We start from the raw sequence: 27159 nt of genomic DNA, 5'->3' as shown, positions 1-27159 counted from the left end.
AAAATCCACGTGTATACTCGGGATGGGTAATGATCTGCTGCCCAAAGCTCAGTAGATTACCTAGGCCTCCTCACTGACACTCACATTCAGGGGCTCTTGATCAGAACCATGCTGGATTCCCAGGCATCAGCCTGGGATTCAAGAGTTAACATTTGTCAGGTAAGCTGTTTCTGGGGGTTAAACCAGCCCAGTCTTAATCCCTTTGATCATCAGTCCTCCCTCTCTGTTACTGGCATTCTTGAGTTCAGCTCAGTACTTAACGAAGGGAGTCTGCCTCTCTTCGATCAGCCACTGAATCAAGTTTGTGTTTCCCAGACACTCTGGCCATGGTATTGTAGGATGGCTCTCCCCAGATCTATGTCTAAAATCCATATATGAGAGAGTACATGCCATGTTTCTCTTTTTGTGAATGGGTTACCTCACTCAGGATGGTTTCTTCTAGTGTCATCCATTTGCCTGTGAATCTCAGGATTCCATTGTTTTTTTTTTTCTGCTGAATACTACTCCCTTGTGTAAGTGTACCATATTTTCTCTATCCACTATTCAGTTGAGGGACATCTAGGTTGCTTCCAATTCTGTCTATTACAAATAATGCTGCTATGAACATAGTGGAACAGACATCTTTGTTGTATGAATGGGCATCTTTTGGATATATGCCTAAGAGTGGAGTTGCTGGGTCTTGTGGTTGGTTTATCCCATTTTTCTGAGGAATCTCCATACTGATTTCCAAAGTGGCTGAACCAGTTGGCATTCCCACCAGCAATGGAGGAGTGTCCCCCTTTTACCAAATACTCTGCAGCATAAATTGTCGTTGGTGTTTTTGATTATTGCCATTCTGACAGGAGTGAGATGGTATCTCATAGTTGATTTGATTTGCATTTCCCAGATGGCTAAGGATGTTGAGGACTTTCTCAAGTGCCTCTCAGCCATTTCATACTCCTCTAATGAAAATTCTCTATTTAGTTCTGCAGCCCACTTTTAATTGGGTCCTTTGATGTTTTAGAGACTTGCCTCTTGAGTTCTTTGTAAATTTTGGAGATCAACCCTCTGTCAGATGTGGGATTAGTGAATATTCTTTCCCATTCTGTGGGCTGCCTTTTAGTCTCGCTGACTGTGACCTTTGCCTTACAGAAGCTTCTCAGTTTCAGGAGGTCCCATTTATTAATTGTAGATCTCACTGTCTGTGGTACTGGTGTTATGTTCATGAAGCTGTCTCCTGTACCAATTCGTTCAAGGGTACCACCCATTTTCTTTTCTAAGAGGTTCAGAGTGGCTGGATTTATGATGAGGTCTTTGATCCATTTGGACTTAAGTTTTGTGCATGGCAATAAACATGGATCGATCCGCATTCTTCTACATGCCAGCCTCCAGTTATGCCAGCACCATTTGTTGAAGATGCTTTCTTTATTCCATTGTATATGTTTAGCTTCTTTGTCAAAGATCAGATGTTCGTACGTGTATGGGTTAATACCCGGGTTTTCAATTTGATTCCATTGGTCTACCTGTCTATTTTTGTGCCAATACTAAGCTGTTTTCAGGACTATAGCTCTATAATAGAGCTTGAGGTCAGGGATGGTGATGCCTCCAGACGTTGCCTTGTTGAACAACGTTGTTTTGGCTATCCTGGGTCTTTTGTTTTTCCATACAAAATTGATTATTGTTCTTTCAAGGTCTGTGAAGAATTGTGCTGGGATTTTAATGGGTATTGCATTGAATCTGTAGATTGCTTTTGGCAGGATTGCCATTTTTATTATATTGATCCTACCTATCAAAGAGCATGGGAGATCTTTCCATTTTCTGAGGGCTTCTTTAATTTCTTTATTTAAAGATTCAAAGTTCTTACAATACAGGTCTTTCACTTGTTTGGTTAGCGATACCCCAAGGTATTTTATGTTGTTTGTGGCAATTGTAAAGGGTGATGTTTCTCTGATTTCTTTTTCAGCCCTTTTATCATCTGTAGATGATAGGGCTACTGATTTTCTTGAGTTGATCTTGTGGCCTACCACTTTGCTGAAGGTGTTAATCAGCTGTAAGAGTTCCACGGTAGAGTTCTTTGGGTCATTGATGTAAACTATCATATCATCTGCAAACAGTGAAAGTTTGACCTCTTCCTTCCCAATTTGCATCCCCTTGATCCCCATTTGTTATCGTATGGCAATAGCTAGACTTCAAGTACCATGTACAAAAGGTATGGAGAGAGTGGACAGCCTTGTATTGTTCCTGATTTTAGAGGAATTGCATTGAGTTTCTGTCCATTCAGTTTGAGGTTGGCTGTTGGTTTACTGTATATAGCTTTTATTATGTTTAAGTATGTCCCTGTTATTCCAGATCTCTCCAAGACCTTTATCATGAAGGGGTGTTGGATTTTATCACAGGATTTTTCAGCATCTAGTGAGAAGATCATGCAATTTTTTTTTCAGCTTGTTTATATGGTGGATTAAGTTGATGGATTTTCGTATGTTGAACCATCCCTGCATCCCTGGGATGAAACCTACTTGATCGTGGTGAATGATTGTTTTGACGTGTTCTTGGATCCGATTTGCCAGTATTCTATTGAGCATTTTTGCATCAATGCTCATGAGGGATATTGTTCTGAAGTTCTCTTTCTTAGTTGTATCTTTGTGTGGCTTGGGGATCAAGGTTATTGAAGCCTCATAGAAAGAGTTTGGCAAAGACCCTTCTGCTTCTATTGTCTGGAATACTTTGACAAGAATTGGTATAAGCTGTTCTTTGAATTTCTGGTAGATTTCTGCACTGAGGCCGTCTGGACCTGGACTTTTTTTGGTTGGGAGACTTTTGATGACTGCTTCTATTTCCAAAAGGGTTATAGGTCTATTTAAATTGCTTATCTGTTCTTGATTTAGTTTTGGCAAGTGATAGCTATCCAGGAAGTCATCCATTTCCTTTAAATTTTCGAATTTTGTGGAGTACAGATTTTCAAAGTATGACCTAATGATTCTCTGGATTTCCTCAGAGTCTGTTGTTATGTCCCCCTTTTCATTTCTGAATTTTGTTAATTTGCTTGTTCACTCTCTGCTGTTTGGTAAGTTTGTACAAAGGTTTGTCTATCTTGTTGATTTTCTCAAAGGACCAATTCTTCATTGCATTGATGCTTGTATTGTTTTCCTGGTTCCTACTTTATTGACTTCAGTCCTCATTTGATTTTTTTCCTGGCATCTACTCCTCCTGGGGGAGTTTTTTTCTTTGTGTTCTAGAGCTTTCAGCTCTGATGTTAATTCTCTGGTATATCTGTTCTCCTGTTTCTTCATGTGAGCACTTAGTGCTATGAACTTCCCCCGTAGCCCTGCTTTCAAAGTGTCCCATAGGTTTGGGTATGTTGTGTCTTCATTCTCATTGAATTCGAGGAAGTCTTTAATTTCTTTTTAATTCCTCTTTGACCCAGGGATGGTGCAGCTGAGCATTATTCAATTTCCATGAGTTTGTAGGTTTTCTGCAATTTGTGTTGTTTTGAATTCTAATTTTAAAGCATGCTGGTCTGATAAGATGCATGGAGTTATTCCAATTTTTTTTTGTAGCTGCTGAGGTTTGATATGTTGCCAAGTATGTGGTTGATTTTTGAGAAGGTTCCATGTGGTGGTGAGAAGAAGGTATATTCTTTTTTTATGTGGATGAAATGTTCCATAGATGTCTGTTAATCCCAGTTGGATCATTACTTCTATTAGACCCTTTGCTTCTTTGTTGTGTTTCTGTCTGGTATTCTTGTCTAGTGGTGAGAGTGGTGTGTTGAAATCTCCCACTATAACTGTGTGGAGCTTTAGATGTGATTTAAGTTCTAATAATCTTTCTTTTACGAATGTGGATGCCTTTGTATTTGGGGCATTGATGTTCAGGATAGACACTTCATCTTGGTGGGTTTCACCTGTGATGAATATGTAATGTCCTCCTTCATTTCTTTTGATTGATTTTTTTCTTTATTTTATTTATTTTTATTATATTTTATTTTCAGTTTAAATTTAGATAAGAAATGAGGTTGATTCACAAGTCAATTCCAGGTCCCTCTCCCATTCCCTCCCCTGCTCCCGTGCCCTATCCCCATACCCCCTCCCCCCGTTATCCCCTCATTCCCTCAGGGAGGGTGAGGCCTTCCATGTGGGTGTCTATAGTCTGTCATTTCATATAGGGCAGGGCCTAGACCCTTCCCCAAGAGTTCAGGGTGAGAGTGCACCTCACATTGTTCTATGTGAGTCCAAAGTCTATGTGTATACTTGGGATGGGTACTGATCTGCTGCCCAAGGCTCAATAGATTCCCTAGGCCTCCTCACTGACACCCAGATTCAGGGGGTCTTGATCAGTCCCATGCTGGATTCCCAGGCTGATGCCTGGGTTTCAAGAGTTAACCTTTCTCTGGTCAGCTGTTTCTGGGGTTAAACCAGCCCAGTCTTAATCCCTTTGATCATCAGTCCTCCCTCTCTGTAACTGGCTTTCTTGAGTTCAGCTCAGTACTTAACCAAGGGAGTCTGCCTCTTCTTCGATCAGCCACTAAATGAAGTTTCTCTTTCCCAGACTCTCTGGCCATAGGATTGTAGGCTGGCACTCCCCAGATCTATGTCTAAAATCCATATATGAGAGAGTACATGCCATATTTCTCTTTTTGTGACTGGGTTACATCACTCAGGATGGTTTCTTCTAGTGTCATCCTTTTGCCTGCGAATCTCATGATTCCATTTTTTTTCTGCTCAATAGTACTCCATTGTGTAGATGTACCACATTTTCTCTATCCATTCTTCGGTTGAGGCAGATCTAGGTTGTTTCCACGTTCTGGCTATTACAAATAAAGCTGCTATGAACATAGTGGAACACACATGTTTGTTGTATGAATGGGCATCTTTTGGATATATGCCTAAGAGTGGAGTTGCTGGATCTTGTGGTAGGTTTATTCCCATTTTTCTGAGGAATCTCCATGCTGATTTCCAAAGTGACTGAACCAGTTGGCACTCCCACCAGCAATGGAGGAGTGTCCCCATTTCACCACATCCTCTCCAGCATAAATTGTCATTGGTGTTTTTGATTTTAGCCATTCTGACAAGAGTGAGGTGGTATCTCAGAGTTGTTTTGATTTGCATTACCCGAATGGCAAAGGATTTTGAGCACTTTCTCAAGTGCCTCTCAGCCATTTTAGACTCCTCTATTGAAAACTCTCTATTTAGTTCTGCAGCCCACTTTTTAATAGGGTCCTTTGATGTTTTAGAGACTTGCTTCTTGAGTTCTTTGTAAATTTTGGAGATCAACCCTCTGTCAGATGTGGGATTAGTGAATATTTTTTCCCATTCTGTGGGCTGCATTTTTGTCTTGCTGACTGTGTCCTTTGCCTTACAGAAGCTTCTCAGTTTCAATAAGTCCCATTTATTAATTGTTGATCTCACTGTCTGTGCTACTGGTGTTATGCTCAGGAAGCTGTCTCCTGTACCAATTAGTTCAAGGGTACCTCCCACGTTCTCTTCTAAGAGGTTCAGTGTGGCTGGATTTATGTTGAGGTCTTTGATCCATTTGGACTTAAGTTTTGTGCATGGTGATAAACATGGATTGATCTGCATTCTTCTACATGCCAGCCTCCAGTTATGCCAGCACCATTTGTTGAAGATGCTTTCTTTATTCCATTGTATATGTTTAGCTTCTTTGTCAAAGATCAGATGTTCGTACGTGTGTGGGTTAATACCCGGGTTTTCAAGTTGATTCCATTGGTCTACTTGTCTATTTTTGTGCCAATACCAAGCTGTTTTCAGGACTATAGCTCTATAATAGAGCTTGAGGTCAGGGATGGTGATGACTCCGGACGTTGCCTTGTTGAACAGGGTTGCTTTGCCTATCCTAGGTCTTTTGTTTTTCCATACAAAATTGATTATTGTTCTTTCAAGGTCTGTGAAGAATTGTGCCGGGATTTTAATGGGGATTGCATGGAATCTGTAGATTGCTTTTGGCAGGATTGCCATTTTTACTACATTGATCCTACCTATCCAAGAGCATGGGAGATCTTTCCATTTTCTGAAGGCTTCTTTAATTTCTTTCTTTAAAGATTTAAAGTTCTTACAATACAGGTCTTTCACTTGTTTGGTTAGCATTACCCCAAGGTATTTTATGTTGTTTATGGCAATTGTACAGGGTGATGTTTCTCTGATTTCTATTTCCGCCCTTTTATCATCTGTATATAGTAGGCCTACTGATTTTATTAAGTTGATCTTGCAGCCTGCCTCTTTGCTGAAGGTGTTAATCAGCTGTAAGTGTTCCCTGGTAGATTTCTTTGGGTCATTGATGTAAATTATCATATCGTCTGCAAACCGTGAGTGCTTGACCTCTTCCTTCCCAATTTGTATCCCTTTGATCCCCCTTTGTTGTCGTATGGCAATACCTAGAACATCAAGTACCATGTTGAAAAGGTATGGAGAGAGTGGACAGCCTTGTTTTGTTCCTGATTTTAGAGGAATTGCGTTGAGTTTCTGTCCATTTATTTTGATGTTGGCTGTTGGTTTACTGTATATAGCTTTTATTATGTTTAAGTATGTCCCAGTTATCCCAGATCTCTCCAGATCTTTATCATGAATGGGTGTTCGATTTTGTCAAAGGATTTTTCAGCATCTAGTGAGATGATCATGTGATTTTTGTTTTTCAGCTTGTTTATATGGTGGATTACGTTGATGGATTTTCGTCTGTTGAACCATCCCTGCATCCCTGGGAGGAAACCTACTTGATCGTGGTGAATGATTGTTTTGATGTGTTCTTGGATCCGATTTGCCAGTATTTTATTGAGTATTTTTGCATCAATGTTCATGAGGGATATTGGTCTGAAGTTCTCTTTCTTAGTTGTATCTTTGTGTGGCTTGGGGATCAAGGTTATTGAAGCCTCATAGAAAGAGTTTGGCAAAGACCCTTCTGCTTCTAATGTGTGGAACACTTTGAGAAGAATTGGTATAAGCTTTTCTTTGAATTTCTGGTAGAATTCTGCACTGAAGCCATCTGGGCCTGGGCTTTTTTTTATTTGGGAGACTTTTGATGACTGCTTCTATTTCCATAGGGGTTATAGGTCTATTTAAATTGCTTATCTGTTCTTGATTTAGTTTTGGCAAGTGATAGTTATCCAGGAAGTCATCCATTTCCTTTAAATTTTTGAATTTTGTGGAGTACAGGTTTTCATAGTATGACCTAATGATTCTCTGGATTACCTCAGAGTCTGTTGTTATGTCCCCCTTTTCATTTCTGACTTTGTTAATTTGTGTGTTCTCTCTCTGCTGTTTGGTAAGTTTGGACAAAGGTTTGTCTATCTTGTTAATTTTCTCAAAGAACCAACTCTTCCTTGCATTGATTCTTTGTATTGTTTTCCTTGTTTCTACTTTATTGATTTCAGCCCTCAATTTGATTACTTCCTGGCGTCTACTCCTCCTAGTGAGTTTGCTTCTTTGTGTTCTAGAGCTTTCAGCTGTGATGTTAATTCTCTGGTATAACTGTTCTCCTGTTTCTTCATGTGAGCACTTAGTGCTATGAACTTCCCCCGTAGCATTGCTTTCAAAGTGTCCCATAGGTTTGGGTATGTTGTGTCTTCATTCTGATTGAATTCGAGGAAGTGTTTTATTTCATTTTTTATTTCTTCTTTGACCCAGGGATGGTGCAATTGAGCATTATTCAATTTCCATGAGTTTGTAGGTTTTTTGCAATTTGTGTTGTGGTTGAATACTTATTTTAAAGCATGGTGGTCTGATAAGATGCATGGAGTTATTCCAATATTTTTTAGCTGCTGAGGTTTGATATGTAGCCAAGTATGTGGTCAATATTTGCGAAGATTCCATGTGGTGGTGAGAAGAAGTTATATTCTTTTTTATGTGGATGAAATGTTCTATAGATATCTGTTAATCCCAGTTGGGTCATTACTTCTATTAGACCCCTTGCTTCTTGGTTGAGATTCTGTCTGGTATTCCAGTCTAGTGGTGAGAGTGCTGTGTTGAAATCTCCCACTATAACTGTGTGGGGCTTTAGATGAGATTTAAGTTCTAATAATGTTTCTTTAACGAATGTGGATGCCTTTGTATTTGGGGATTAGATGTTCAGGATAAACACTTCATCTTGGTGGGTTTCATCTGTGATGAGTATGTAATGACCTCCTTCATCTCTTTTGATTGATTTTATTTTAAAGTCCAGTTTGTTAAATATTAGGATTGCTACCCCTGCTTGTTTCTTGGGTCCATTTGATTGAAAATTGTTTTCCCAACCTTTAACTCTCAGGTAATGTCTGTCTTTGAGGGTGACGTGTGTTTCTTGTATGCAGCAGAAGGAAGGGTTCTGTCTTCGTATCCATTCTGCTGGTCTGTGTCTTTTTTTAATCATTTTTTATTTTAATTTGAAATAGCTGGTTTTACATGTCAATCCCAGTTCCTTTCCCTCCCCTCCTCCCACACTCCCCTTTCCCCCCACCCTCCCACCCTATTGCCAAATCCTTCCACATAGGGGATATCTAGAGTCTGCCATTTTACTCTGGGTAGAGTCCAGGCACTCCCCTAAGAGTCCAGGCTGAGAGAACATCCCTCTTTGTGCTGTAGGCACATGAAGACTGTTTGTATACCAGGGTTAGACACTGATCCACAGCTCAGGGCCCCATAGGTTGCCCAGGCCTTCTCGCTGACACTCACTTTTGGGGGGTCCAGATCAGTCCCATGCTGGCCTCCTCACTGTCGGTCTGGGGTCCAAGAGCTCTCCCCTGTTCAGATCAACTGTCTCTGATGGTTTTGCCAGCCCATTCTTTGCCAATTTGCTCATCACTCCTCTGTCTCTGTCACTGGGTTCCTTGGGTTCAGTTCAGTGATTAATTGTGTGTTTGCCTCTGCTTCCATCAGTCAAAGGATGAAGGCTCCCGGATGGTTATACACATCAAGTTCATTATCAGAAATGGGCATTCGAGGTGGTCTCTCCACTATTGCTTAGCTTGCCAATTGGTGTTATCCCTTTAGATCATTCGAGGTCGCTCGGTGCCTGATCTGTATTTGATCCTATGATTCCCTCTTCCCCCATTCTACCCCCACCCCCTCAACTTCGTGTTCCCCCATGACCACCTCTCTTCCTCTTCTCCCCCTCTCTTCTTCCCAGGTCCCACTCCCCCCCACCACTTGCCATGTTCCCCATCCATTCAGGGGATCTTGTCTCCATCCTCTTCTCTTGGATACTATGCATATATGCATATTTTTTTGTTATTTCCTGTTTCCCAGACTATCTATCAGTGGAAGTGCAGACTGGCACTATCCTGATTCATGTCTAAAATCCATATATGAGTGAGTACATACCTTGTTTGTCTTTTTGTGGCTGGGTTACCTCACTCAGGATGGTTTCTTCCAGTACTATCCTTTTCCCTGTGAATTTCAAGATTCCATTGTTTTTTTTCTGCTGAGTAATACTCCATTGTGTAAATGTACCACATTTTCTCTATCCACTCTTCAGTTGAGGGGCATCTAGGTTGCTTACAGTTTCTGACAATTACAAATAATGCTGCTATGAACATAGTGGAGCAGATGCCTTTGTTGTATGAATTTGCCTCATTTGGATATAAGCCTAAGAGTGGAATTGCTGGGTCTAGTGGTATATTAATTCCCATTTTCCTGAGGAATCTCCATACTGATTTCCAAAGAGGCTGTATGAGTCGGCACTCCCACCAGCGGTGGAGGAGTGTTCCTCTCTGTCCACATCCTCTCCAGCATAAATTGTCTTCGGTGTTTTTGATTTTAGAAATGCTGACAGGAGTAAGATGATATCTCAGAGTTGTTTTGATTTGCATTTCCCTGATGGCTAAGGATGTTGGGCACTCTTAAGGGTCTCTTGGCCATTTTAGCCTCCTCTACTGAGAATTCTCTATTTAGCTCTGTACCCCACCTTTTAATTGCATCCTTTGGTGTTTTGGAGACTTGTTTCTTGGGTTCTTTGTAAATTTTGGAGATTAGCCCTCTGTCAGATGTAGGGTTAGTGAATATCTTTTCCCATTCTGTGGGCTGCCTTTTTGTCTTTTTGACTGTGTCCTTTGCCTTACAGAAGCATTTAGTTTCAGAAGGTCCCATTTGTTAATTGTCGATCTCAGTGCCTGTGCCGCTGTGTTATGTTTAGGAAGTGGTCTCCTGTACCAACTCGTTGAAGAGTATCTCCCAATTTCTCTTCTAAAAGTTTCAGTGTGGCTGGATTTATGTTGGGATCTTTGATCCATTTGGACTTAAGTTTTGCACAAGGCGATAAACATGGATCTATCTGCAGTCTTCTGAATACTAGTACCCAGTTATGCCAGCACCATTTGTTGAAGATGCTTTCTTTTTTCCATTGTACAGTTTTAGCTTCTTTGTCAAAAATCAAGTGTTTATAGGTATGTGGGTTAAAATTAGAGCTTTCAATTCGGTTCCATTGGTCTACCTGCCTATATTTCTGCCAATACCAAGCTGTTTTCAGGACTATAGCTCTATAATAGAGCTTGAAGTCAGGTATGGTGATGCCTCCTGAAGTTCCTTTATTGTATAGGGATGTTTTAGCTATCCTGGGCCTTTTGTTTTTCCATATAAAGTTGATTAATGTTCTTTCCAGGTCCTTGAAGAATTGTGATTGAATTTTGATAGGGATTTCATTGAATCTGTAGACTGCTTTTGGCAAGATTGCCATTTTTATTATGTTGATCCTACCAATCCAAGAACATGGGAGATCTTTCCATTTTCTGGTATCTTCTTTGATTTCCTTCTTTAAAGACACAAAGTTCTTGATATACAGGTCTTTAATTTCCTTGGTTAACATTATCCCCAGATATTTGATGTTGTTTTTGGCTATTGTAAAGGGTGATGTTTCTCTGATTTCTTTCTCAGTCATTTCATCATCTGTATATAATAGGGCCACTGATTTTTTTGAGTTTACCTTGTATCCTGTCACATTGCTGAAGGTGTTTATCAGCTCTAGGAGTAACCTTGCGGAGTTTTTGGGGTCACTTATGTAAACTACCATATCATCTGCAAATAGTGAAAGTTTGACTTCTTCTTTTCCTATTTGTATCCCCTTTATCTCCTTTTGTTGTCTTATTGCTGTAGCTAGAACTTCAAGTACAATATTGAAGAGATATGGAGAGAGTGGACAGCCTTGTCTTGTTCCTGATTTTAGAGGAATTGCTTTGAGTTTCTCTCCATTTAGTTTGATGTTAGCTGTTGGTTTACTGTATATTGCTTTTATTATATTCAGGTACATTCCTGTTATCCCTGATCTCTCTAGGACCTTTATCATGAAGGGGTTCTGGATTTTGTCAAAGGCTTTTCCAACATCTAGTGAGATGATCATGTGGTTTTTCTTTCGCAGATTGCTAATATGGTGGGTTACATTGATAGATTTTCTAATGTTGAACCATCCCTGCATTCCTGGGATGAAGCCTACTTGATCATGGTGGATGATTTTTCTGATGTGTTCGTGAATCCGGTCTGTGAGTATTTTATTGAGTATTTTTGCATCAATGTTCATGAGGGAAATTGGTCTATAGTTCTCTTTCTTAGTTGTGTCTTTGTGTGGCTTGGGTATCAAGGTAATTGTAGCCTTGTAGAAAGAGTTTGGCAGGGAGCCTCCTCATTCTATTGTGTGGAATACTTTGAGGAGTATTGGAATTAGCTCTTCTTTGAATTTCTGGTAGAATTCTGCACTGAAGCCATCTGGGCCTGGGCTTTTTTTATTTGGGAGACTTTTGATGACTGCATCTATTTCATTAGGGGTTATAGGTCTGTTTAAATTGTTTATCTTTTCTTGATTTAGTTTTGGCAAGTGATATCTATCCAGGAAATTGTCCCTTTGCTTTAAGTTTTCATATTTTGTGGAGTACAGATTTTCAAAGTATGCCCTGATGATTCTCTGGATTTCCTCAGAGTCTGTTGTTATGTCCCCTTTTTCATCCCTGATTTTGTTAATTAGCATGCTCTCCCTCTGTCTTTTGTTTCATTTGGACAGAGGTTTATCTATTTTGTTGATTTTCTCAAAGATCCAACTCTTTGTTTCATTGATTCTTCTCAGTGTTTTTCTGGTTTCTACTTGATTGATTTCAGCCCTCAATTTGATTATTTCCTGGCATCTGCTCCTCCTGGGGGAGTTTGCTTCTTTTTGTTCTAGAACATTCAGCTGTGCTATTAATTCTCTAGTATGACTGTTCTCCAGTTTTTCATGTGGGCACTTAGTGCTATAAACTTTCCTCTCAGCACTGCTTTCAAAGTGTCCCATAAGTTTGTGTTGTTGTGTCTTCATTCTCATTGAAATCGAGGAAGTCTTTAATTTCATTTTTATTTGTTCCTTTACCCAGGGATGGTGCAATTGTGCATTGTTCAATCTCCGTGAGTTTGTAGGGTTTCTGCGATTTGTGTTATTGTTGAATTCTAATGTTAATGCATGGTGGTCTGATAAGATGCAGGGGGTTATTCCAATTTTTTTGTATCTGTGGAGATTTGCTATTTTTCCTATTATGTGGTCAATTTTAGAGAAGGTTCCATGTGGTGCCGAGAAGAAGGTATATCCCTTTGTATTTGGGTGGAATGTTCTATAGATGTCTGTTAAACCCAGTTGGTTCATAACTTCTATTAGTTCTTTTGTTTCTTTTTTAAGTTTCTGTCTAGAGGTCCTGTCTAGCAGTGAGAGCGGAGTGTTGAAGTCTCCTACTATTAGTGTGTGATATTTTATGTGCATTTTGAGCTTTAGTAATATTTCTTTCACGAATGTAGGTGCCTTTGTATTTGGGGCATAGATGTTTAAAATTGAGACTTCGTCTTGATGTATTTTTCCTGTGATGAATATGAAGTGTCCTTCTTCATCTCTTTTGACTGATTTTAATTTGAAGTCTAATTTGTTAGATATTAGGATTGCTACACCCGCTAGTTTCTTGGGACCGTTTGATTGGAAGGTCTTTTCCCAACCCTTTTCTCTGAGATAACGTCTGTCTTTGATGTTGAGATGTGTTTCTTGTATGCAGCAGAAGGAAGGATTCTTTCTTCGTATCCATTCTGCTAGTCTGTGTCTTTTTATACGCAAGTTGAGGCCGTTGACATTGAGGGATATTAATGACCATTGATTGATGATCCTTGTTTGTGCTTGATTTATTGTTAGTGAAGTTATTTTGTGTAGTTTCTCCTCCCTTTTTCTTTTGGTGTTTTGTAAAGTGTGATTATATATTGCCTGTGTCTTTGTGAATGTAGTTATCTTCCTTGGCTCTAGGTTTTCCTTCTAGCACTTTCTGTAGAGCTGGATTCACGGATAAGTATTGTTTAAATCTGGCTTTGTCATGGGATATTTTGTTTTCTCCATCTATGGTAATTGAGAGCTTTGCTGGATATAGTAGTCTTGGCTGGCATCTTTGTTCCTTTAGCATTTGTAGGACATCTATCCAGGATCTTCTGGCTTTCCTCGTTTCCATTGAGAAGTCCGGTGTAATTCGGATAGGTCTGCCTTTGTATGTTACTTGGTCTTTTTTTTAGCTGCTCTTATTATTTTCTCTTTACACTGTAGGTTTGATGTTTTGATTATTATATGGTGAGGTGACTTCTTTTTCTGGTCCTGCCTATTTGGTGTTGGGTAAGGTTCTTGTATTTTCATATGCATGTCTTTCTTTAGGTTAGGGAAGTTTACTTCTATGATTTTGTTGAATATGTTTTCTGTACCTTTGAGTTGTATTTCTTCACCTTCTCCTATACCTATTATTCTCAGGTTTGGCTTCTTCACAGTGTCCCATATTTCCTGGATATTTTGTGTTAAGGATTTGTTGGTTTTGAGATTTTCTTTGGTTGACGGCTCTATATCCTCTAATTAGTCTTCAACACCTGAGATTCTCTCTTCTATCTTTTGTATTCTATTGGTGATACTTGCACCTGTAGTTCCTGATCATTTACTGAGCTTTTCTCTTTCCAGCATCCCCTCATTCTGTGTTTTCTTTATCGTTTCTATTTCAGCTTTCAATCCTTCAACTGTTTTAGTTGCTTCCTTCATTTTTTTTGGTTGTTTTATCCTGCTGCTCTATGATTCTTTGAGAGATTTGTTTATTTCTTGAATTTTCCCCCATTTCATGGATTTTTTGTTTGTTTTTTCTCTATTTCTTTAAGGGATTTCCTTGTTTCTTCTTTGAGGGTCTCTATCAACTTCATGAAATAATTTTTAAGTTCTATGTCCTCTGCTTCATCTATGTAGTGCTTTTTGGGTCTTGCTGGTGTTGGTTCCCTAGATTCTAGTGGAGCCATGTTGGTCTTTCTATTGCTGAGTGGGCTCTTATTCTGTCTTCTTCCCATCTCTTCTTCCAGTGGGTGCTGGTGGGGTCTTTCTGTCTCCAATGGCCTCCTTCCTTCCTGAAGTTGAAGCTGGGGATGCTGACACTGAAGCTTAAGCTGAAGCTGGGGTTGCCAGAGTTTGGGGCCTGGAAGGGCTGATGTCTTTCCTGTGTGGACGCGTCTTCTGGACGCGAGGAGCGCTGCCCAGAAGATCGAGGGGATGGGTGTTGGGCAGGGGATGGGGGGTTGTCCCCACCGGAGACCCAATTTCACCTAAAGCTGGGCTGGCCAGGGTGTTCCCTTCCTTTCATTTCTGATTTTGTTAATTTTCATGTTCACATTCTGCCATATGGTGAGTTTAGATAAATGTTTATCTATGTTGCTGATTTTCTCAAAGTACCAACTCTTTGTTACATTGATTTTTTTGTATTGTTTTCCTAGTTTCGACTTAATTGACTTCAGTCCTCTATTTGATTATTTCCTGGTTTCTTCTACCCTGGGGTGGGTTTGCTTCTTTTTGTTCTAGAGACTTCAGATATGTGCTGTAAATTCTCTAGTGTAACTATTCTCCAGTTTCCTCATGTGGACATTTAGTGCTATGAACTTCTCTTTTATCACTTTTTTCAAAGCGTCCCATAAGTTTGTGTATATTGCGTCTTCATTCTGATTGAATTGTAGGAAGTCTTTACTTACCTTTTTATTTCTTCTTTGACCAAGGCATGGTTCAATTGCTCATTATTCAATTTCTATGAATTTGTAGGTTTTCTGCAATTTGTGCTGTTATTGAACTCTAATTTTCAAGAATGGTGTTCTGATAAGATTCATGGAGTTATTCCCATTTTTTGTACCTTCTGTGGTTTGCTATGTTTCCAAGTATTTGGTCGATTTTTGAGAAGGTTCCATGCGGTGCTGAGAAGAAAGTATATTCTTTTGTGTTTGAATGGAATGTTATATAGATATCTGTCAATCCCAATTGGTCATAACTTCAATTAGGTCCTATATTTCTTTGATAATTTTCTGCCTGGTAGTCCTGTCTAGTTGATAGAGTGGTGTGTTGACTATAAGTATGTGAGTTTTTATATGCTGTTTGAGTTTTAGTAATATTTTGTTTATGAATGTGTATGCCTTTGTGTTTGGGGCATAGATGTTCACAATTGAGACTTCTTCTTGGTGGATTTCTCCTGTGATAAATATGAAATGACCTCTTAAAGTCCTAAAGTCTCTTCCTATAGCTACATACTGAAACTGTGCTTCCAAACAAAAGAACTTTAAGGTACAATATTATCTCTAACCCTCCAATTGACTAAAAAACTGAACAAGAGATAGGAGTGGTGGTACACACATTAATCCCAGAACCTAGGCAGCAAAGGCACGCAGAATTACAGGACAGCCAAGGCTACATAGTGAGAGGTTGTCATAAAAGCAACCAACCAAACAAATAATTTAAATTAAAACATATCTGCTTTCAATGAAAATACTTAGTTTAAATGAAGTCATACATGCAGATTAAGTTTTAGGATAAATGGCACAGAGGCAAAACTACCTTTTAACAGTGGCCTTTAAGCACTTTTATACAACTTCTACTGAATGAAATCCTATGACCTCAATAAAAGGAAAATCAGATGTTAATATTCATTCTTTTATTGCATTTTGATTTTTGTTCCATTGGGAATTAAACTCATATCACCTGTTAGGCAAGAACATGATCATTTATCTATAGAATTTGATACTAAATCTTTGTTTTTCAATGATTTTATATTAGGATACACATACAGACAGATGGTTACTAACTCGGCATTTATAGAAAGAAGGGAGGAACAAATTTCTCTAAATACTTTTTACCACCATGACTGGTTACACAGTTTTTTATTTTACTTTAAAAACATTACTTTTTGTAAGAATAAAATAATTAATTTAATTTTCCCAAGACAGTTGATAATTAGGTTTAATTGCATAAATTTGACAATCTTGGACTAGAAACTTGTGGGTAGGGATGGTGAGATGGCTTCATGGGTTAATGTGCTTGTTATGCAAGTCTAGATATCTGGTTATGATACCTGGAAACTCACCTACGTAAATGTAAGTGGAAAAAAACTACTCCACTCAGCATGTGCCATACACTGTACTGTATATATGTCCAAAACCATGCCAAAAATAATTTTTTCACATTGAAGTCAATTAGTAATAGTGGGTAAATAAAACTCAAATGAATAGTCTGTTTTTTCCCTTCAACCTTCTATTTTATATAATTTAAATAAATTTTATAAAATTAGATTTTTTAAAAGTGCAAAAAGAAAAAATATTATATTCTCTACGACTAATTACATTAATAAATGGAGTGATGTCCTGGATGGGAACCATCTGCTCTCAGACACTTCTCTTTTCCAGAGGTGCCTAAAAGTTCCTTGTGTGTGCATTGCTGGGGATAAAGTTCAGAAACTGATGTGTCCTAGATAAAGACTCTACATCTCCAGTCCTAAGCTATAGGGTAGTTTTGATAGCTTCTTATTAGGGTCAATATTGTAGGTAGATGATAGAAATTTTGTCTTCCCAAGTTTTATTTTCTGACTGATGATATCTTTGTGTTCACTTGTGCCTTTAGATATTTCTTTCCTGCTTTCAGTATTTTGTGGGGGAACAAATGATGTCTTACATTCTAATGAGTGGAAAACTTGATAGAATTTTTCAGTCATTCACACTAGGTTTTTTTCTGTTATGATATACATGAAAGAAACTATAATTAATGGAGAACTCTTTAAACCCAGAAAACTGGATTGGTTAAGCCTCATGCCTTAGTACCACTTTGGTGTTCTTGATTACTTTTTACATAAGCTTGAGATTTCACTTATATGCAATATTTTAATGTTAACTTCATTAATTAATTTGGATTAGTAGATGAACAATAATCTGCTTCATAAAATAAATTTTATGAAGCATTTACTACATTATAAAAAAGATAAAATAATACAAACATTTGAATCCAAATAAAATAGACTGACTTTTTGTTTTGAATTAAAGTTTGATCTTACAGGAAGTGAAAATTTGGGCATTCTGGAGCTGTTAACAAGAGCGTCATGGAAGCCGGAAATAGTATTCAGACACGGTTGAATTTGAGAAGAGTTATTACTGCAATTTGGAAAGAAGACCTCATGTTCCATATTGACATAATAAAGCAATTAGAATAATGCAAGATTCTTTTGATGAAGGCACAAGAAGATGTATAATAGCAATGATGTCCTCCGAATCTCTCAATTTTGATGTAAACTCTTCTAGACATAGAAACAAATTTGGGATCTCTAATACTTTGTCAGCTGTCATATTTTAAAAATTCATTTACTTGTTTCATTCCATACTGTATTATAGAAGAGACTGTACATTGTATATAAATATAACCTAGAGGATGCCACCATAAAAAGCTTGTTATGACTTCCAAAGTAATAAAGTTGTTCCTTTCTTCTTTCTTTCTTTCTTACCTTTCTTCCTTCCTTTTGTTTCTTCATTCCTTCCTCCCTTTGTTTCATTTCTATTCTTTTTTCAAGTAGTTTTCTTTTGAGATAGTATTGGCTGTGTCTTTTCTGTTATGGGAATATAGCAGAGTCACTGTATCCAAGGTAGACATTAGATTGAATGACAGTTTGTCTTTTTTAGAAGTACTTTGACCTTGAACAATCTGTGTAGAAAACAGTGATGACATTCAGTGAATTATTCTGAAGAGGCATTGTTGCTATCCCATGACTTTGGTCACAAAAAATTTCAGGCACACATGAGGCTCTCGTATTATTGAGTATTGAAAATGATACATAATAAAAGACTAGAGTCATGGAGGCATGTGATACTCTCCTTTAGTAAGACATGGAAATTAGTTTATGGACCTTTGTATGAGAAAATATTTTGTTTAACAATCAGTAAATTCTCCTTTGTATGGTTTTTCAGGGTTCAGTCCATTAGGGAATCTGGAACTTCCTGGTGTCACATATAATATAAAATGGAGCTATTTCTTTGTTCAACCAACCTGTACTTCACAGAACATCCCAACATCTTTCAGGTTGGTCAATACTCATGATCTTCCAGCTTCCAGAATGTTATGATAATGGGCATGTGTTTTGAAAAGAAAAAATGTTTTTTTTGTGTGTGTTTGTTTCTGCTTTTGTATCTCTGTGTATCCCTGGATGTCCTACCACTTGTTCTGGACACCAGTCTGGCCTCCACAGATTTGCCTGCTATTGCCTCCTGATAACTGGGATTAAAGATGTGTGCAATCACAGGCCAGGTATAAAACATTTTTTGTATCTGTTTGTTGATTTACAGTGTGTGTAAGTAGTTGGTTATACAGATAAGGGTACAAAAACAACTTGTGTTTTTTACCTGCCCCCTCCCACTTTCTACCTCATGGGCTCTTTACCTCAGGTTATTTGGCTTGTTGACAAAGGGCTTTTGCACACTAAGTCAGCTTCCTATCCTTGATATATTAAAGAAAAGATGGCTGGGACTGGAAAAAATGGCTCAATGGTTAGGAATTTTGCTTCTCTCCCATTGTTGGATTTCCAGCACTCACATAGTGACTCACAACCATCTGTATCTCCAGATGTAATTGACTGTCTTATTCTGGCTGCCTCGGGCCTTAAATATACAGATCCCAGTCATACATGCAGACAAAACACCCATGTACATTAAAACAAGATGGCTGAAAGTCAATAGTGATGGATGTTGTGTTCATTGAGCTACAGTACCACCTCATCGGAACCTGTAAAATACAAGTCCCATGCTGTGCCTGAACACACCCATCCCCAGAGACCTCAGAGACTCCCTGAGTAAGGTACAGATGGTGACTACACATAGCAGAGCAAGAGCGACTCCCTGAGACACAGATGTCAACTGCAAGGATTAAACCAAGAGGTAAAGACACTGTCTGTATCAACTGGAAGAGCAGATGCGTAGGCACCAATGACAGAATTGGTGTCACCCACAATAGGAATGTTCTCCCACTTCAATTGATGTGACAAATATAATCCTCCACAGAAGCACACATGTATCAAACAAAACTAGAAGCACTCTCCTTGAGACTTTTCCCTAAGATGATTTTAGATTGTGCCAGTTGACAATTAAATTAGTCATTTTATATTCTATTCCCTTTTCATCTATCTCTCCTAGTTCACTGAGGCCTCTTTGATTACTTAAGCAGTTTAAATGTACTTTCATATGTCTTATGCAGTTGCACACATGTGCACGTTGAAACATATGTACTTTTCTTAACCAATATAAAGTTTTGTGATCCACAAGTTAAAAAAAAACATGCAATGGATTTTCTTCTGATAATTTCTTCATTCATACTCTTATCAACAATGTTACCCATTTCTAGCAATATGAGTTTTTGTTCTTCATGTTGGAATTCTTTGTTGTCCTGAGACTTGGTCTCATGTGACTCAGATTGCTTTAATTGCCAAGCTGTTTTTGTAAACTTCCCTTGAAATTATCCTCTTTTGTAGATGTGCTAGGATTACATCCGTGGATGTTATAGTCGTCAAAGATTTATTTCTTAATAAAATAGTAAAAGTTTAGTGTTAATGCATGCTATTTTCTATAATCCTTTCATATATATATATTTATTTACATATAGTCACTTACATTGTTTTGCCCCATTAGTATTAGCCTCGGTTCCAGGCTCAGTAAGGAAAGTCTCAATAGAACACTGATGTTAGTTTTCATTTTTATTTTTTTTCCAAATCAGAGGACAATGAAGGATTTTTTCTAGATTAGTAGTCAAAAATGCCATGCAACGTAGGATGAGACAGAAAGTGAGAGTATTGTTACAGCAAGCATTCTCATGATTCCTCTCTTACCTTTTTCTAGAGCTCAGAGTCTGCAGGATATGAAGACAAGTTCCTGGCTTTGCCATTGTTCAGAGATAAGTCCTCCTTCAGTGCTCTCTCTAGACTGGCAGACAGGGAGTGGATCAGTTTCTCTCTGAATTCCTGACCCAGAAAAACATAGAGTATTGGGTTGAGGCAGCTGTTGAAGGAGGCCAGTGTGCTTGCTGGATTCACCATCATGTGAACGATATATGGCGTGTCCTTGGTCCAGATGTTCCCTAAAAGAATTATCAATTGAAAAGGGAACCAACAGACAAAGAAGGAAACTGCTACAGCAGTGAGGACACGTAAAGGGCGGCTGGAATTCAAAAAGCCTCTTCTGCAGATCTTAGCAGCCATGAATCCATAGCAGATGACAATGAAGGACATGGGCATACTAAATCCAATAATGAAACTGACTATTCCTGAAAGTGTGCTCACAGTAATAGATAGCTTTAATTGCTCCTCTGGGGTTGCAATCCAGGACTCAAAGTTAGTTGTACAGTGCACATCCCCTCTTGCGTCTTTCACTGTAGTCAAAAATAGGAAATGTGGAAAGGTAAGGAGGAGAGAAAGAATCCAAACTCCAACAATCACTTTCCTGGCCAAACCCACAGTTCTGTGGTTCTGAGCCCAAACTGGGTGCAGGACACAATTACAACGGTCCATGGCAATGAGAGTGATCAGGAACACACTAACAAAAAGGTTTATGTGCACTATGATGTGGACAAATTTGCAAAGGAACCAACCAAAAATCCAGTTTCCTCTCATTACCATTGAGATGATGTGGAGTGGTAGAGTAGCCATGAAACAGAAGTCGCCCAAAGCCAGGTTCAGATAACAGATGGAGGTCACAGTGTGTACCATCCGGAATCCAGCCACCCAAATCACAAGCCCATTACCTAGCACACCAAGGAAAAATGTTATGCAGAGGACCACCAGTGAGAGTATCCATAGAACTCTTGAGGTGGTAGACTCATAGAACACAACTTCTGATCCATTTAGTGAGATGGAGGAATTGGCTTCCATTTCATCAGCACCTGAAACATTTCAACAATGACTATTTCTTAGATGTGGCTCTGTCTTATAGCATCCTTACTCAGAAACCACATCTCCTATTATGGAAGGGCATCCATTCTAGGAGTATTAGAATAAACCAAGTTCTCTGTTAAATTCTATATAAATTCACAGAATATTATCACTTTTCAGACAGATTACAAAGCAGATATATGCTCTCATGTTCCAGGACTGATTCTGAACTGAGTTTGTACAGGAAGCAGAATATGGGAAGACATGAATTAACCAGGGAGTAGAGAGCAGTAGATTAATTAGACTGTCCCTTCATTAAAACTTTCCACTAGTTCTTTGTTGTCAAAGAAAAAATTCAGTTGAGGAATACAGACAGTTTAAGCTAAGGGTTATTTTCAAACAGGCATAAGATGTAGGTAGGGGGTTATTATTGTATGTTTACCAAACAGCCATAGGTAATATAGGTGATATCTTTTTAATTCTAGTTGTAATATTGTTATCAATTTGGTGCTGTCTCTGTATGCTTGTTCCCCTTTGTTGTTTTTTTCCAAGACAGGGTTTCTCTGTGTTGTTTTGGAGGCTGTCCTGGAACTTGCTCTGTAGACCAGGCTGGCCTTGAATTCACAGAGATCTGCCTACCCCAGCCTCCCGAGTGCTGGGACTAAAGGCGTGTGCTGCTAATACCCAGTGCTTGTTCCCCTTTCAGTTGATCATCATTTTAAGCACACTCTGTCATAAGGCACTGCTCAGTAAAGACCATAGTATCCTTGTAAAATTTTCAATCTAAATATTCTATTACTTTTGATCTTGTGTGCTTCAATGATAATTTTTATAAAGATTATGAGGTGTGTGCTGCATTCACAAGGATAAGATTTCTTTTATCCTTACCCAAATCATAGTATAGCATACTTCCTTTCATTTTGTGTACATGTTCGTCTTTGTCTGTGAATGTATGTTCATGTTTGTGTCCATTTTTTAATTCTCTAGGTGCCAAACACTTAGGTTTTTAGGATAGAGTCTCCTCACTTGCTGAATAGAACAGCTGACTAACAAATGTGCACCAGGTATTTGTTTATTTCTACCTCTCCAATAACTGTGCCTACAATCACTGCCCCATCTCAATTTCTCAGGTTTTGTTTTGCAAGGCAAGTACTTAAACAAATGAAATATCCAATGTGCCACAGTGCTTCATATTAAGCTATATTTTCCTGCAATCTTCCTGAGAGTTCTATAGAACAGAAATGAAAATGATACTAAAATGAAGCCAGGATGCAGACCTTACAAGAAATTTCCTTAACATTTTAGATTCTGATATGGAATAGTTCAGCTGTGACTTAAGAAGGATTAATGACAGGAGGGAATTCAAGAGACAATTTGCAACACAAATTGTCAAATATCTAGTGTCTTGTCAATGTCATATTAAGTGTAAATCATATTCTGCATATGGTATGTTGCAAAAAACACCCAGATATTTACTTCTTTCTGATGTAGGTTTAAGCAGTCTCTCAGGTCCTTCCATTTTGATTGCTATTTCTATTAATCCAAGTACTCGTTTGATCTAGAGTGAAAGAGAACCTTGAACAGATGATATCAAAGTTTAAAATTGTGCATCTCCTTGCTGGTTTACAAGCAGGAAGTCAGCGCAGGGTGTATCTCATCTCTACCTTCAAGCCAGTGTCTTTCATTGACCCTGCTTCCAATAACATTCCTCACTGCTTGGTATACTAAGAGTGAGTATGCCTGCTTATTTAGTGCTATGTGGAAGAGAGTATATGACATAATGAATTTTGGTGGAGTTCAGGGCCTCTGTTTATCTGCATCATACAATTATATGATTACTATACATTATGTTCATATTTTTGTTAGTCAATCTAAAAGTTTTAACTATTATTAAGGTTATTTGTGATTTTTTTCGAGACAAGTTTTTTCTCTGTATTGCTTTGGAGCCTGTCCTGGTACTTGCCCTGTAGACCAGGCTGGCATCAAATTCACAGAGATCCACCTGCCTCTGCCTTCCAAGTGTTGGGATTAAAGTCATGCACCATCAATGCCCAGCTATTTTTAGGTTTTCTAAGAGTACATGTATGTTTTGAGGAATTGGGAAAGCTAGAAAAGGCCATTTGAATATTGATAGAGATTTGGGATTAATTCAGTTTGTTTTGAACCCCGAGTCCTTCTTCTATCACACCAAATGTGACAAATAATGGTTACTCTGCTTCTCTTCTTGTATCTGTTTAATTGATTTGTTCAGTGAAGATGTCATTTCAACCTATTCTAGGTCCTGGTCAATCTGGAAATACAGTTGCTTCTGCTTTATGATCTTTTACTAGAGCCATCTACATGTGGCTAGATCTCTTGATAAAAGTACTATGAAAGGATGTCATCAGTGACCTTCTGGGATTTCTTGTCCACCATTCTTAAGAAAAATATTGTTTTGTGTTTAATAGAATACTTGAATTTGTGCAGGTTACAGGGTGCATCTGTAACTGACAAATTACTTTCAACTACTGTATCTCTAACCCTCTCCTCTGTTGAGAAAACTTGACCTATCTTTAATGCCAGATATGTATATTTTAGATTCATTTATTTATTTAATGTGTTTTCCTGCTGGGCGGTGTTGGGGCAAGCCTTTAATAATAAATAAAACAAAAAATTCTGTTTCTAAATAGTCACATTTTGAGGAACTCTGATTAGGCCTACAATGTGAAAATGAAGAAAACTCCAACATATAGCAAAAAATTGAGTTATGGTAAAAAATAATGAACAAGAATGCTGGTGATAATATGGAAGATGCAACTTAGTCAAAACTTTGCCTGGATATCCAAAACAAGTCTGAGATAGAAAAATAAATTTGAGTGAGGTGTTATGGTAACCTAAACCATGGCAATAGATACATGAAGAAGACAAAAAGAAGAAGATAAGAATGTTTTCTGTGGGCTGGAGAGATGGTGAAGTGTACTGACTGCTCTTCCAGAGTACCCAGGTATCATGTTCAGGATAAATGGTGCCTAATACTACCAGTAAATCCAGTTCCAGGGTATCTGGTACCAATTTGGTATCTCTGGAGAATAGTCATGCATCTGATGCCTAGATATATATATATATACAGAAAAATTCCCACACTTAAAAGTTTTAAAAAATATTAAATATATATGGAAAAGATTACTTACTATCTCTCATGTGTAAGTACTATTTATTACACTAGAATCCTTTCTGTATGTTCTGCATGAGGTTTCCCAACTGTTATATTAAAAAAAATGTTTAAGGAATATGTATCTGAAGCCACAAGCAAATTAGATGATTGATGGGAGAAGTCTTGTACAGTTGTTAATAAAGCACTGTTGAGCCAATAGAAATCTAGATATGTGGGACTAGGAGTCCAGGAGGATTCTGGGAAGGAGAAACACAGGAGAGTTCAAGATGTAACCGCCATGGGGTAGGAAGCCCGGAACTATTCTCCGGTAAGAGAAATACTTAGATTAAGAACTATGGGGTAATTACTTAAGTCAGAGCTAGCCAGTAAGAAACAAGCAAGGCCAACAGCTTCATAGTGAATATAGCCTCCTGTGTGTTTATTTGTGACTGATGCATCTAGAACCAGGCTGGCTGGAAGGCTTTTCTCACAAGGAAAAGCTTCTCTTAACATGATGGTTGTCAGAAGCGGGATTGAATTTCCACGCAAAACAACAAAAGCTTTAAAGGAATTTTAGAAACAGAAGAACAGAGAGAAGCACAAAATTTTGGTAGCAGCATTTTTCTCAGGTGGGTTCTATTTTGCTAGCGGCAAGCCAAGATTCAAGTTGCTTGCTTACCAGAGTCTTCCTGACTCAGCATAAAAGAAAAGAAAAGAAAAAAAAACCAGCAAGGTTCTTTTAAGAGACTCTGCTAACAATTGAAAAGTTATACGTACAGCTGGAAGTGGCAGTGACCACAGCTCTGAGCCGGCGGCTTTTGCTGGATGTCAGACTGAGACAGTAAACTGGAGTCACACTTACACCCGCCATCTTGAAATAAACGTCAGTTTTAAAAGATAAGACACGTGGCAAGAAAAACATAAAGATTTACAGTAAAGTCAGACTTGAATGAAGAAAAACCTCTAAAGGTTTACAATGTGTTTAAAAGTATACATGAGATTGAGAGAGGAAATGAAATGACAAAGTGGTAAATAAATAAAAAAAGCGTTGTGGTGGCACACGCTGGTAGTATTTACTCCAGAGGCAGAGGCAGGCAGATTTCCAAAAAGAAACCCTGTCTCAGAGAAAAATAAATAAAAATAAAATAAATAAAGTAATAATAGATAAATAAATAACACGCAAAGATGAAAAATACACAGAGAGTCTGGATACTGTACGCTATTGTGTTTTTCAGTTTTTTCATTGCTAAGGAAGGAATAGCTGCTAAAGTACACTTGATTATAAATGCTGCTGAATTAATTCAACTTATATCTTTAAAAAATGCGTTAACTTCAAAATTTAAGTATAAGGATGTGTTACTTGGAAAAGGAGATTTTGCTTATGATTCTACACAAAATGAAAAGCTGAGGATTCCTTCCAGGCTTCTGTGGTTTGATGAAACAAGACTCCCAGACGCAGTGGACCAGGTGTTCCAATAACTGAAACAGCTAAGATGATACAGCTTTACAGACCACAAAAATAAGGACTTATACAGGTTTCTGAGTTTTGTCATGATCCCCATGGTATAAACAGCGCCCCCTTCCAGCATGAAGCAGTTTGGAATGAGCGACGTCCTAATTCCCATCTAGTTTATAAATCTTTGTTTTCATTTAAATGGGATTGTTTATAATTGGATAATGATCACAACCAATCTCTTTTTAATGGTAAAAAGGGGAATTATGGTATGGGTATTATTTTTCATTTATTGATACAAATTCAAGGTCAATTTTGTGATATGTATATTTCTCCTCTTGATTAAGTATTGTGCTTACACTGATCTTTTAAAATGTAATGCGTAATTAAATGCAGATTATAGATAGTTATTTATAATAGTCAGAATTTATAGTTAGGTAAGTTAGGATTTCTAGATATACAGAAATATATTTGTGATAGATAAACAGTCCTCAAACCTCTCAAAGACCTTCAGAAAATGGCATTTATAATGGTTTAGGGTTTTTCCTGACAATGAGAAATGTCTGCTCCTGGCAGCACCAATTAAGTCAGAGAGGAAGATGGGCATCGAAGAAACTTGTTATGGAGTTTGCTTTCAACATGGCAAGATTAGCCATTTGGGCAAGAAACTATTCTTGCCTGTACTGTTTGACTGTTGCTGTATAAACTGGACATGTAGGACCCATGGGAAAGTGACTGCTGAACTCAGTCATACAGGGTTCCTGATTCATGGAAGAGTCTACCAGACACAGAAAAATGACTGACAGACTGCCAATGCAGATGGACAGTTTGAAATTTCCTGCTTTGCTGAGAAGTGTTCCAGACACATTGTGGCCTATGGGCTGAAGATGGATGCCCCAACGTTACAGAGGAATGTCGGGTGACTGTCCAGACAGTAAGAGATCTCTGTCAATCCTAGTGTTTATATATTATCCTTCTGTGGTCTTTGATGGAGTTGAAGACAGATAGTTATAATTATAGTTTTCCTTAGTTATGATAAAAGATAAGCTACATATAGAACTTTGGACTCACAAGGATGGGATGGATGATATTTTCTTTAAATCTTGCTAAAATATTATAACTATGTTCTTACTTGATAACTGTTCTGTTATATATTGTTTGACTATGTTAAAGTTAAGACCTTTCTTTTTGTTTAAACAGAAAAGAGATGATGGGAGAAGTCCTGTGCAGTTGTTAATAAAGCACTGTTGAGCCAATAGAAATCTAGATAGGTGGGACTAGGAGTCCAGGAGGATTCTGGGAAGGAGAAACACAGGAGAGTTCGAGATGTAACCGCCATGGGGTAGGAAGCCCGGAACTATTCTCCGGTAAGAAAAATACTTAGATTAACAATTATGGGGTAATTACTTAAGTCACAGCTAGCCAGTAAGAAACAAGCAAGGCCATCAGCTT

The 27159-nt window shown here is 38.2% G+C and overlaps 2 protein-coding genes across 2 annotated transcripts in view; both read right to left on the bottom strand.

The window, feature by feature from the left end:
• Positions 1 to 27159, bottom strand: part of LOC101844785 (zinc finger protein 54-like) — a 1121204-nt gene that overhangs the window by 477852 nt on the left and 616193 nt on the right. The gene's annotated exons all lie outside the window — the stretch shown is intronic.
• LOC101839439 (formyl peptide receptor-related sequence 3) lies at positions 20090 to 21121 on the bottom strand. Its single transcript, XM_040733917.1, has one exon. It carries the CDS (start codon positions 21119 to 21121, stop codon positions 20090 to 20092), a length of 1032 nt encoding a protein of 343 aa, XP_040589851.1.

This window comes from Mesocricetus auratus, unplaced genomic scaffold (assembly GCF_017639785.1).
Source record: "Mesocricetus auratus isolate SY011 unplaced genomic scaffold, BCM_Maur_2.0 Super-Scaffold_100037, whole genome shotgun sequence".
NCBI lineage: Eukaryota > Metazoa > Chordata > Mammalia > Rodentia > Cricetidae > Mesocricetus > Mesocricetus auratus.
The sequence above is the reverse complement of the archived record's forward strand: the minus strand, read 5'-3'. Positions and strand labels throughout refer to the sequence as shown.

Bases quoted from the DNA above. Each gene is read 5' to 3' on its own strand.
- LOC101839439 (XM_040733917.1), bottom strand. From the start codon at position 21,121: ATGGAAGCCAATTCCTCCATCTCACTAAATGGATCAGAAGTTGTGTTC.